This window comes from Trifolium pratense, linkage group LG2, assembly GCF_020283565.1.
Source record: "Trifolium pratense cultivar HEN17-A07 linkage group LG2, ARS_RC_1.1, whole genome shotgun sequence".
NCBI classification, from domain to species: Eukaryota; Viridiplantae; Streptophyta; class Magnoliopsida; order Fabales; family Fabaceae; genus Trifolium; species Trifolium pratense.
This window is the reverse complement of record NC_060060.1, coordinates 12,792,207-12,805,725: the sequence shown is the minus strand read 5'-3', so window position 1 is coordinate 12,805,725 and position 13,519 is coordinate 12,792,207. Positions and strand designations below refer to the sequence as shown.

Here is a 13,519-nt window from a genome sequence, read left to right as displayed (position 1 = left end):
TTAGTTTATTATATAATTTCTAATTTGGTTTGAATTATAAATTTTATTTTATTTTGACCTTTGATATTGTATCTTTTTAATGTGTGAAATTATGAAATATTGAACAATTATTCATATATTTTTATTTATATATTAATTAAATTATATATTTAATAAAAAACGGTTCGACCCCGGTTGAACCCGGTCCGACCAATTGAACCTTGAACCGGTGAGCTTGCCGGTTCGATGACCGGTCCGGTTCTGACAACCTTGGATACGAGTACCCGCGGCTATGAGATTTATTGTCATGCATAGTAAAAAATAGGTCAAATTACACCGGAGGTCCTTTATCTTGTTTATTTGTAACACTTTAGTTCTTTATATTTTTTTTGCAACATTTTGGTCCTTTATCTTTTGTACAGCGCACATATACATCCTTTTTTTCATTTTTTTATTAAAAAAATGCTGAGATGACATTCCACATAGATAATCTTTTTTAAAATATTGTTTTATTGAAATTTAAAAAAAAATCTGGCAAAATGTATGAAGATATTCAATAGAACCTTCATATCTTCATATTCCTCATCATATTTTTCTTTAAATCATAATCAATTTTCACTCAAATACACCTCCAAATAACATAAATCTTTATTTTATATTCTCCTCAATCTCTCTATAAACTCAAACAAGAATTTCTAAACTCAAATTAAAATCCCCAAATTTTCAATAACCCTAAAAATTTCTTGGTAACTATTAATTTTTGTGACAGTAACAATTGTGTTAATTTCCATCATAATTTCTCAAAAATCAATCGTAAGTTTTCAATTTCGTCACTGATATATTATGGAATATTGAGGGAAAGAATCATGAAATAAGTAGGAACCGAGTACACCACTGATCTTTTAAGAACTCCATTCTTGAGAACTCCGAATTGGAATTTTTAGGGTTATTGAAAATTTGGGAATTTTAATTTGAATTTAGAAAGAGAACAAGGAGAATATAAAATAAAAATTTATGACAATTCATAATGATAAATACTAATTAGTGCAACTAATGATATTGGAGTAGTTAAGAGTACAGATATTTAGAATTTCTATTTGAAAGTTGTATAATCCAACACTTTAACAATTTTAATTTCAATTTTAGTTATCTTTTCTTTTATTTTCTCTTCTTTTAGTTCCTAGTCAGTAAGAACCCTAAGTGGATACACTAACAACACCATATGAAATTGTTCGATAAAATTCACAAATATACATAAAAAAAAAAACTGAACTTACGTCTAAATATATCTCACACCACCCTCATGATATTAATGGATCTAAATATTACAAGTCCATCACATCAAATTACAAATTAATTATTTTTCTTACATAAATAAAAAGTACTATATAGAACATTCTTTTTGACGCAATACTATATAGAACATTCTTTTAGTTCCGGCTCGGTTGAAGTCGTAATTCCTGATATTCACGCAATTGAAATATTGGTGACAGTTTGATCAAGATAGAATAACCAAGATATAATTAAATTGTAAAATTTAATATTAAAATCTAAACATATGATCTTGATCGAATAATCATTGATATTCTTGATTGCGTAGGATCCCTAACGGTAGAGTAGAGTATCTATGTGTTACACGACATAACAGACAATCAAACCACGATCTCCGGCGTCTCATCGGAGCTACTAGCACTAGAGTGATGGTGATCATCGGAGTCGGTTGCAGCTTTTTTCTTGATGAACTCAATGCAATCCGCTACAGCTTCACTATTGTGAGTATCATAGTGACTATAACAACGTCTTTGCCTTTCTCCGTCACCGGAACCACCGTGATTAGTAGTGGTTTTTGAAAATGCAGACATCATCATTAATCGGAACACTGCTTCTCTAAAACGCTCTAACAATGTCATTGGAGACGGAATCTTGTTCCTGTATGAGTTGCCTTTTAGCCTTGGCATGCATTGACCCTTCATCATTTTGATCCTTTCTTCTTTGTTTCTAGGAGAATCCATATTTATTGAAGAATCTATATTTGCATTGAACAATGATTCATAAATATACATGATTCATCTTATTGTATTTATTTATGTGGAATTTAGCTGTGTGTCTTGTTACTTTAGCATCTCAACTATATAAGCTTTGACCCATATAGTGCTTATTGAGCATAATTTTCCACTTTTTTTTTGGCTAAGCAAGATTATGGAAGGGTCCTTGCGGTTTAGTTTAATAGATTATTCATATTTTACTCAATATATATCTGTCTCTAGGTATGTTTAAACAAATTAATAGTGTATATATTAACTAATATAGGTGGAAGTTTATATTTATTGAGCCATGCTCATGTTACTCTTGAATTCAAATTTTGTCTTTGCTGCCTCACTAAGAATGCCTCACATGGTTACATGTGCTTGTTAATCCATGTATTACTATTACATTATTTTGCTTTACTCCATACAAAACATAAAAATTATCACATCCTTTACACATAAGCAATGATTAGATGTTTTTTGCAGCCAATAAAATTCTTTGGACCTTGAATAGCAACATATAGCTGCATCAAATTATTATTATTATTATTATTATTATTATTATTATTATTATTATTATTATTAGATTAAATACATTCATTATTTAATAAACTTAAAAAGTGAATTATTTTTTATAAAAAGATTAGATCAGGAAATACCTAAGAATTGGTTGAATCTTTGTAATAAACATAAGTTGGAATGACACATCTATATAGCAATTTGATAACTTAGTTTATTCATTTTAGTTACTTCCATTAAAAAGATGCTCTTAGGGAATACAATTGTTCAATGTTCACCCCTACTTAAATAATTGATCCCCCCATGCATCAAAGTTAAATATTGTACTGTGTACTATTGAGTACTTTCTGCATGCATGGAAAACAACACCATGTACCTTGTTCTCTTTAATAGCTTAGATGATACTTTCCATTGACAACGATTTACAAGACAGAATCGTTTGGCTGGTAATGAAAAGGGAGATGTGTTAATTGTTTTAGCCATAAAACCTTACACAGTTTATGCGACCTTAGTGTCTACCCTGTTTTGTCTATATAGAAGTATTTTGGAGACAAGAGTAACATGGCTTCACATGTTTATAAGTTGATAATGATAGGGTCCTTTTTTCATGTTTAGCCCCCAACATCACCTTGTGTTTATTGTGCATTTTATTTTTTTTATAGTGCATGTTTAAATATATCCTCTAAATATTAAATAGAAAATGTTAATTTGTTTTTGCCACTAACCTTTTCATATTTAACACAATTAATAATATTTGCGTCATTCTTAATTCAACTTTCCACTTTACCTTAGTGATAATTGTAAATACATTAGTACTTATCAATTTTACTTCAGTAAAAAAAAATACTATTTAATGTCTCTCATTTATATATGAAAATGCTTGTCTTCTTTATTGAGCTGTAGAGTTCCTAGCCCAGCCTCCATTCACTAATTCTCTTCATTTTATTGAAGGCCTTGTCCAGAGGTTTGCTTTTACTTAAGAAGAAATTTTGAAAAAACAGAATAGAAACATCCTCCGATAAATGAATATTTTTTGTTATCATGATATTGATATGAAGTTTTTACCTTTGTTAGTGATGATTAATTTCCATCGGAGAATCTGTGGGGCACATAGGGTGGGCTCCCCTCCTAACCGAATTTTCTCCATACACGTGAGTCAGGAATCGAAGTCCTGACCATATTTTTAAGGGGACCACTAACATATATCACACTTAGGGGTGGGCATAAAAACCAAAAAACCAAACCTGTAAAATGAACCGAACCAAACCAAACCATTTAAAACCGAACCAATTTTTTTTAAAAACCAAACCAAACTGTGTGTCATGTAATGGTTCAGTTCACCGGTTATTTTTTCTAAAAACTGTGTTAACTGTGAACTGAACCAAAGTCTGGTAACATCCTCCGATAAATGAATATTTTTTGTTATCATGATATTAGTATGAAGTTTTTACCGTTGTTAGTGATGATTAATTTCCATCGGAGAATTTGTGGGGCACATAAGGTGGGCTCCCCTCCTAACCGAATTTTCTCCATACACGTAAGTCGGAAATCGAAACCCTGACCATATTTTTAAGGGGACTACTAACATCCATTTAAAACCGAACCAATTTTTAAAAAAACCAAACCAAACTGTGTGTCATGTAATGGTTCAGTTTACCGGTTATTTTTTCTAAAAACGGTGTTAACTCTAAACTGAACCAATAAACCAAAAAACTCCAAAACTAACACCCTAAGATCCAAATTACCAAAGAAAACAAGACCCATCACCACCACCACCACTCATAACCAAAACAATGATAGAAGAAAACAAGAAACAGAAACTAGAGAGGAGAACGAGAGAGAAGCTTTCTACCACAACCACCGCACACCGAAACTGGCACCGCCGTATAGTGCTTCCTCTCACCGGAGCCCTCTCTCGTGCTGTCGTGAGCTGCTGCGATTTCTCTCTCTCTCTCTCTCTCTCTCTCTCTCTCTCTCTCGTTCTGCATATTGTTTGCGCTCTCTCTAGCTTCAATTTTTTTATATAAATTCTTTTTTTAAGCATTTTATATAAAAAAAAATTTTGGGGATAACCAGGTTTGAGGAAAAAAAAAAAAACTACAGTAATCACTAATCAGTTTTAAACTACAGTAATCACTGATAATGCCAGTGATACCACCAACTAAAGAGTTTTCAACACCAATTGATCATGCTTTATACCGATGATGAAGACAACACTTAGCTTCTTTTTATGATACACTAAACTTTAAATGAGATGATGGTGCTTTAAAGTAAAAAAAACACAGAAAATTCACACATAAAATCTAACTTAAACATTTTTGTCAATTGAGCTAGGATTCATAGACAGAAAATAAAGAGATCTATTTGTAGACAGAAAATAGCGAAATCTTTAATATTTTTTAGAGAATATTTTTTTATAGAGAATGATATATAAATATTTATAATTAATATATTTTTTATTATGAGAATATTATAAATATATAATATAAATTAAATTTGGAAAAAATTATATGTAAGATTATGGGAGCGGTTATGGTGGATAAACGAATTCCTTATGCACCATGCATAAATAACACACAAAATCATTTCACAGCAAAATAATTTTGGATTACAATCCTCTGAAATCATTCCACAGTAAAAATGGTTTTGGCATGATTAAATACATCTAATGTGAAACCAAATAGTTTTGGATTACAACCCTCTGAAACCATTTCATAGTAAAAATGGTTTTGACATGAGTAAATACATCTAATGTGAAACCATTCCACAACAAAAATAATTTTGGCATGATTTTGGTTTAAAACTAAGTACAAAGCAATTTGATGACGTTCAGAGGTTGTCTGTTGTTGATTTGGGGTGGGAAATGATGTGTTTGAAGATTTGTTAAATTCAATTTGATGGTGCAGATTTGTTTATGCACCATGCATAAGTTTATTCCTTATACATAATAACTCATGCCTAATATTATTATGGTTTAGAATTATTATAATGAAAAATGAACTCTACAAACTTCTATCCACCCAAACTCCTCCATCCCATGTATTACTTTCACTTGAATCATTCTTTTTAAAACTATAACCTCTTCTTTCTTTCAAACTAGCATATAAATCTTTGAGCTTTGAAGTTCAAAGAGATACAATACAACAGATTTGAGTCTTTAAAAAAAAAGAGACACGTACAACACATTTGATCCTTGCATTGCAACGCTACGAAATATATAATTGAATGTAGTGTAGCAATAGTTGTGTGTTATTTTAAAGAGGAAGTAACTTTTAATTAAACTATCTTTAGATGGAATTGAACTTTAGAAACAGTAAATAAAATAATATGATATTTTTGTAATCAAAACCGAAAATAAATTTTAGAAAACAAAAACAGAAACCAACAAACAGATCGACCCAGTTTTAGAAAATGTTTTCACTTTTATTTATTGTTGGGTCACCAGAGGTTTATTGTTGGGTCACCGGAGGAAAGTCGGGAGATCATTCATATTGAGCTTAAAATAGTTATACAACACAAAACCTTAAGGTATTACATTAAGGGCCCGTTTGGTGCACAGGATAAGGAGACAGGATATGATAAAATTAACCTATCCTGTTTCTATCCGATGTTTGGTGCACCAATTGGAAAGGATAAATTTAACCTATTACTAATCCTATCCTATTGACTCTTTGTTATTCTAATCCTTATTTTAGGCTGGGTTAGCAACCTGATAGGATTATACTAACCTAGCGCTTTTTCACTCTTCGATTCTCACCAGCCGCTTTTTGCTTCTTTTTTTTTTCACGCTACTCTCTTCTCCTACTGTTGCCGTTTCTCATCTCTTCAGGTATACATGGATGAATTATTTTATAGCTAATGTTTCCGTTTCTCATCTCACAAGTCCTATTATTATCATTATTTTATATAGCTATGAATTGTTTCTTATTCATCATAGCTACTGTTGCCGTTTCTCTTCTTGTGCTTTTATGAATCAATGATCAATTATTTTATTACTATTTTATAACTCATCGATTTGCTCTTCTTGTGCTTTTATGAATCAATGATCAATTATTTTATTACTATTTTATAACTCATCGATTTGGGATTGATAGGTTTTGGTTCTTTGTTGCTGTGTTGTTATCTGCTATGTTATGATTATAATCGAAATAATTTGCTACTGTTTGCTGCTGTTCTGCTATGTTTGATTGAGAATTTGCTGCTGTTCTGCTATGTTATGATTATAATCCAAAGAATTTGCTACTGTTCTGCTGTTCTGCTATGTGAAGCTGCAAATCGTCTAGATTTGGTAAAGATTTAGTTGATGATTCAAGAAACCTTATGGCTGAGTTGGAGAAAATGGAGATAACGGAACAAGAGCGTTTTATTGCTGCCGACAAAATATTATCTGTGCCACATCGTTTGCACATATTTATGGGTTGTCATGATGCAACTCGTCTTGCATTTGTTAAGTCTTTGATAGGGTAGTTTAAGTACGGTTTGATAAAAATATTTGACAATATATTGTTGTTTTACCGTTGTTTTGTTGCTTCGTTGATTTCTTGCTAATGTGTGTTTGACAATGACAATTTTAATTTGATACAATTTCAATTTCTGCAAATTTTTTTTAATTTATTTTATGTTAATTAAAAATATATTTTTTTAATAAAAAATGTATTTGTTTTACGAGAATAATTTTTTCATTTAATCATATGATATCACATCAATATCAAGTGTTCACCAAACACAGGATATGATAAAATAATGATATCATCTTTATTATCCTGTGTGCACCAAACACATGACAGGATATGTGCTTATCCTGTCACTATCCTATCCTATTCTTATCCAGTTTCTTATCATATCCTATCGCTATCCTATCCTGCGCACCAAACGAGCCCTAAATTTATTGGTCATCGATCTCATTTATAAAGTGTTCAAGCAACATTTTTCTTAAGCAATGTGAGACTTACTCACCTCACACTTGTCAGAACATTCTCCCCCTCAAGTGTTAATCATTCAATTCTTTATGCACCCCGAAAAGCGGATATTTCTCTTAGTCGAACAATCGACTCTGATACCATAATTGGATCGCGAGGGGGCGGTCGAGATTTATCCACATTGGATTAAAACATTAGGTTTATGGGAGCCAGTAAAACCATCAATTCTGTACCACTTTTGGGTCACAAAGGAGAAGTCAGGAATCATCTACATTAGGTTCAAAGCAACTATACAAATGAATTTGACACCATATTTTTACCCAAAACTTTAAGACATTAAATTTATGGGTCATCTCACTTATAAAATATTCAATCTCTACTTTTTTTTTAAGTAATGTGAAACTTAACTCATATTACATTTGTCGTAACATTTATTTTGTTTTTCAGTTTTATATTCTTTTCTAACATGTGTATGTATAGCATAGCATATAATAAATCCAAAAAATGGGGCCTCTTTGCTATCAATTTTTGTGTTTACTTTTAATTACAAAAAACGGTGACCGTTTGTTGATGACAAAAGTGTGACCGTTTGTCCAATTTTATTTTTACTTTTATAAGATATTCTCCATTAATTTGCTACCTCAAGTCCTGTGTGTTACAAAAAAAAAGATTTTTGAAATTTTTTACAATTGTGTTTAAAATATTTTTAAAAAATTCCTCACAAATTAAAAGGGAGATTAAAGTTTGATTTTTGTCTAATTTTTTGTTGCTTTTATCTTAAATTTTTAACATTTAAAAATTCTTATTTAATTCATCCCATATAAAAATTAATTTTTAATAGATAAATTTTTATGATGTTCTAAACATTATTAAATAACATCATTCAAAATTCTGTGTAAAAAAACATCATTCAAAATTTTAAAAAAATAAAAATTTAAAAAAACTAAAATAAAATTAGCTTCCGTCAAAAACAAAATTAAACTGCATGCAAATTTTTTTAGTATGAATTAAGAAAACCTATAAAATTAAATAAAAAAACTAAACTTAGAAGGTTCCATTTTTAAGACCCAGACCATATTTAACATTCAATTATTTCTATTTTTGAAGTACAAACAAAACTAACATGTTTAAGAAAAAAGCACGAAAATATTTTCTCAAATTAAAATACATGATTTTTCTTATAAAAATTAATCATTCGTTTTTTTTTTTGGATCAAGTAGCCTAGTGACTAGAAAATCCACCTTAAAGGTGAATAAGTAGAGTGCCTCGAGTTCGAACCCGGGTTCCTGCACATATTCTGCGATGTCCCTACCTACTAAGCTAAGCTCATGAAAAACAAAAAAATTATCATTCTACTACAGCAAATATTAAGGGCTCGTTTGACCCAGCTTTCTTTAGAGCTTATGCAAACAGCTAATATAAATTATATTTTATGCTATTTTATAAGTTCACACTAGTGAATATTGTAATTTTATAAGCTATTTTATCATAAACTACCTTAACAAACTTATAATAATATATAAAAATCGCATAAGTTGTTGCATAAGCTCTAAAAAAGCTGGATCAAACGAGGCCTAAGATTAGGTTCGCATAATATTGTTTCATTCTTCTAAATTGAAACTTGTATTTTATTTTTTTTGAACGGAAAATGAAACTTGTATTTAAAACATGTGTTCATCCTTATCAAAAAAAAAAAAAACATGTCTTCACGTATTAGTCTCATCTGCTAAAGAATACTATAAAATTGGTTGGATTTTATTCTCAACTTTGATGGTCCAAGACTTCACAGTTTGGTATCTTATATTTTTGGGAAACAAATTTGGTATCCTTATTGTACACGATTGCTTAAAAATAATAAAAATTCCATTTTAAGACGACACCTACGAAGGCAATATAATCGAATATTATGTTGTGTGGGTTTTGGACAAGCACTACATAGGTTTTAAGCTCGGACCCTATATGAAAATGATTTTAACCTTATTTTGGTTTTGATAAACAGACATAATTAAATTAATGGATGCTCAGTACGTGTTTTCATACACTAATTAAGGATACTAAAGATCAATTTTACGTAAACTAAGTTCAGTTGGCAGAAACATTAAATTATATATGTAGAGGGTCGAGGTTCGAACCCCGGTCATCTCACTTATCCATCTTAAGAGTGGAATTTCTAGCAACTAGACTACTTGACAAAAAAATCAATTTTACATTACCAATTGTTAGTTGGTTCAATGGTGATTAACGCTAAATTTGACAAGAATATCACGGTTTAATCCCCGCACTGCGATAAGAGGGACTGTAATCACTTGGTGTCAAAAATTACTCCTGAATCAGATTAGGTGGTCCAGTAAATCGGATACTGATGGTGAAAATAAAAAATAAAGAAGTAATTTCACATTGAAAATAACAATTTTTTTATTTTATAAATATTAATTTTTTTCTTAATTAGTATTCCGGAAATATTAATCAGCATTTTCCTTTGATTAATTTATTTGAGTACATAGTAATAATGAACCACATACAAATTAGGTTTTACTACAATCTCTGTTTGGTTGGATGTCATGTGCTTCTAACTGAATTTTAGAGATTAATCACATGACAATTTATTCAAAGAGTCTAAACTCTAAATCACTTACCAATGAATTGGTCTAAGTGATAAGAGTCTTGATCCTCTTAAACATATGATTATGAATTCGATTTATGACTCATGCGTATGAAAAAAATTCAGTTGGAAGCGGAAAACTCACGTTATGTGCCCCACATATTCCCCGACAAAAATTAATTATTACTAACAACAGTAAAAACTTCGTATCAATATCTAATCTTACACAATCACCTATACTAATCTTTTTTGACACAATCACCTATACTAATCTTATCACACCATTGACACGAGTTCATCATATATGAATAATTATTAGTGGAAGTCAAGTCATGTTAATTATGAAAAGAAAATAAAACGTTGAGATAATTATGAGACTAATGGTGAGATGCATGCTGCAACAACCATTCAATCATCGAGTGTTTGGTTGACTTAGTGGAAAGTATATGTATAGTTCACTAGGCAGAAAAATAGTACTACACGGTACTCTCTTCTTTTTCTTCTTTTTTCCAATAAAAAGAGCTATGCTAGATTTAGTACGAATTATTTTCTTCACGAAGCATACGAAACCAGTCAAATCTTAAGCATACGAATTATTTTCTTAGGCAGAAGGCAGAATACGATTTGGATCATCTGCAGCAAATCTGTCTGCTGCTACTCTGCTGTAAGAGATAAACGATTAGATTGACATGTAATCTTAGATACAAGCTTTACTGTCAGCAACTAATTATTTCGTTTAATAACATAGTAGTTCATTTTTTTTTTGACTAAGTAGTTCATTTTTTTTTCTCATTACATTCACTTTCGCCTGTGCATTTTTTTTAGCTATATAATTATTTTGTTTAGTAACATAGTTCATTTTATTTATTTGCTCACTACATTCACTTTTGATGTGAATTTTAACTATTAACATCACTTTAGCTATATAATTTAATTTTTTATATCACTTTTACTGTGCAGAAATTAGTTAGCTCAAACCATATAACTCTAATTTATTTGTGGATTTAAAATTTATTTATTTTTTACTTTAGAGTTATGTGATTTAAGCCGACGAACCGAACCTAGTTGTTTGTGAATTTAAATGGAATTGAATTCAAGCTAGAAAAAAAAATTGTGTCGAACTGAAGTTGAGTTTTAAATTGAAAATAAACTGAACCTAAAGAGCTAAACCGATTTTTTTTGTTAGGTAGTCTGGTGGCTAGAAATTTCACATTTAAGATGGATAAGTACTGACGTGTCGTGATTCAAACCCCAGCTCCTGCATATAAAATGTGATGTTTCAACCAATTGAACTAAGCTCACAGGGACCTGAACCAATTTCTTGAACTTTAAATAAAGCGAACCAAACTGTTCATGAGCTGAAAATTCACATCGAATTGTTTGTGAACTCTTGAATTGAGTTTCCGATGGCTCATATCAATTTTAGCACCCCACCGTAACCGTAGAAAATCAAATTTCATAGTATTTTAATAAAAAAAAAATATTGAATAGTATATTTAAAAAATGTATATTTAAAATAAAAAATAAAAGTACAAGTGAGTATGTGGCCACAACCAAATTGAACACTATAATAAAAAAACAATAACCTTGACTTAAGAATATTTTTTAAAAAATATCCTTTGAAAAAAAATTAATAATCATCTGCGTGCATGAAAATGGAAGCCAGGCGTAAAACTTCCTTTTATAATATCCAACGGTTTAACTTTTGCAGCATAGATGGCAGCATGATTTGTTGCAGCTGAGGATCCAATTTCGTTGTATCCGTCTCAACTCTCAAATAGGTTTTTGTTTGGAACGAGAATACACATGGATTTTATATTTAGATTGTAACTGCACACAATCAGCCAAGCCTAGATCCTCCATGTTATTTGATCATAATTGTACTATATAGACTATGTATCTACACAAATTGTGACCGCACACAACTATTTTCGAGGATTTCATCAAATAATAATAATAATAATAATAATAATAATAATAATAATAATAATAATAATAATAATAATAAAAGTTAAGTCATTAGGTTTAGTCTAGTGGTGAGACGTATTACTAGCATGTTAGAGGTCGTAGTTTCGATAAAAAAAATTGTAAAACATAATACTATGTGCCTATGGAATATGGAATTTGGCAACATGGTAATATTGATTAAGAGACAATATTGCAAGAAAATTTTGGAATTAAGAGAAAAAAGAGGCCCACGTTGTCTATTGAAAAAGTAGCATGCATGGGAACCTCAATTGGGGTTAGTTAGAACTTGCTTTGCCCGTTAAACAAGTTTAGCCAAAAACACATATAGTCCCCACATCCACATGCCTCTTGTTCTTTCTTTTTTATTCTATAAAATACCAACACATCATAAACACTTCTTCATCCACTTCCACCACAAAATACACACACACTTCTCTTCTTTTCTCTATCACCACCCCCTAAAAACATTCTAAGTTGGAGGTGCAAATAGCAAAAAATGGGCATAAAAAAATCCAACAAACTACAACAATCTGAAGTTATCAAGCAAATTCTCAAAAGATGTTCAAGTTTTGGTAAAAAGCAAGGTCTTCCTGAGGATGTACCAAGAGGTCATTTTGCAGTTTATGTTGGAGAGAATAGGACTAGATATATTGTCCCAATTTCTTGGTTGGAACATCCTCAATTTCAAAATCTTCTACAAAGAGCTGCAGAGGAATTTGGTTTCAATCATGATATGGGACTTACTATCCCTTGTGATGAAGATGTTTTTGAGTCCTTAATTTCATTGATGAGATAAAAACCAAGGATTGTTAGATTTTATTAGTTGAAGATTACCAAACATAAAAGCATGTTTGGATTCAGGGTGAGTTTGATAGAATTACGATGAGACACCGTGATTTTGCAAAAGCCGCACTTTAAGGTTTCAGCGAAATCACGTGCCACTTTGATTCCAAACATGTACTAATAACATTTTAAGTTTGGTATTGTTATTTTTAAATTGTATATATAGAGATATGTATATGGATTGATATCCAAGCAGGGAATTTCCTTGGCGATGTCATGTGTATCTTGATTGAGTAATGATTTATTAAATGAAGGAATGTTCTACATGGGATGAGGGTATTATTGTCCTTTTAATTTTTTTTGAAACCTTTGCTTAAACTTGCATGTTACAACTTGAATAGTTAGTTAACTCCTCTGCTTTGATTAGGTAATTCTGTTTTTGCTGACTCTATAGCAGTTAGCTCTGTAGTGGGTTAGTTATCCTTTATGATAACTACTTTGCTTGTAGCATAAATTGTCTTAGTTGCCTCATTGTAATTCATTTGGAGAATGTTGAATTCACAAGTCTGATTGCTCAATCTAGATGATTTCTCAATTCCCCTTACATCTTCACCTTAATTAAAAGCATTTTATTGTAACAGTTGAGTTAGACTCGACTCAAATTTTAAGATTGAAGTTGCTTGCTTGACAAATAAAGCTTAAAGCTGTAGTGCTTAAATTAA

The 13,519-nt window shown here is 30.6% G+C and overlaps 1 protein-coding gene across 1 annotated transcript; it reads left to right on the top strand.

Moving 5' to 3' along the window:
* Positions 1 to 12,409: 12,409 nt before the first annotated feature.
* On the top strand, positions 12,410 to 13,123 carry LOC123907723 (auxin-responsive protein SAUR50-like). The gene has a single exon (XM_045958094.1). The coding sequence runs from the start codon at positions 12,511 to 12,513 to the stop codon at positions 12,808 to 12,810; it is 300 nt and encodes a 99-aa protein (XP_045814050.1). The 5' UTR covers positions 12,410 to 12,510; the 3' UTR covers positions 12,811 to 13,123.
* Positions 13,124 to 13,519: the final 396 nt, after the last annotated feature.

Excerpts from the sequence above, each read along its gene's own strand:
- LOC123907723 (XM_045958094.1), top strand. The coding sequence starts at position 12,511 with ATGGGCATAAAAAAATCCAACAAACTACAACAATCTGAAGTTATCAAG.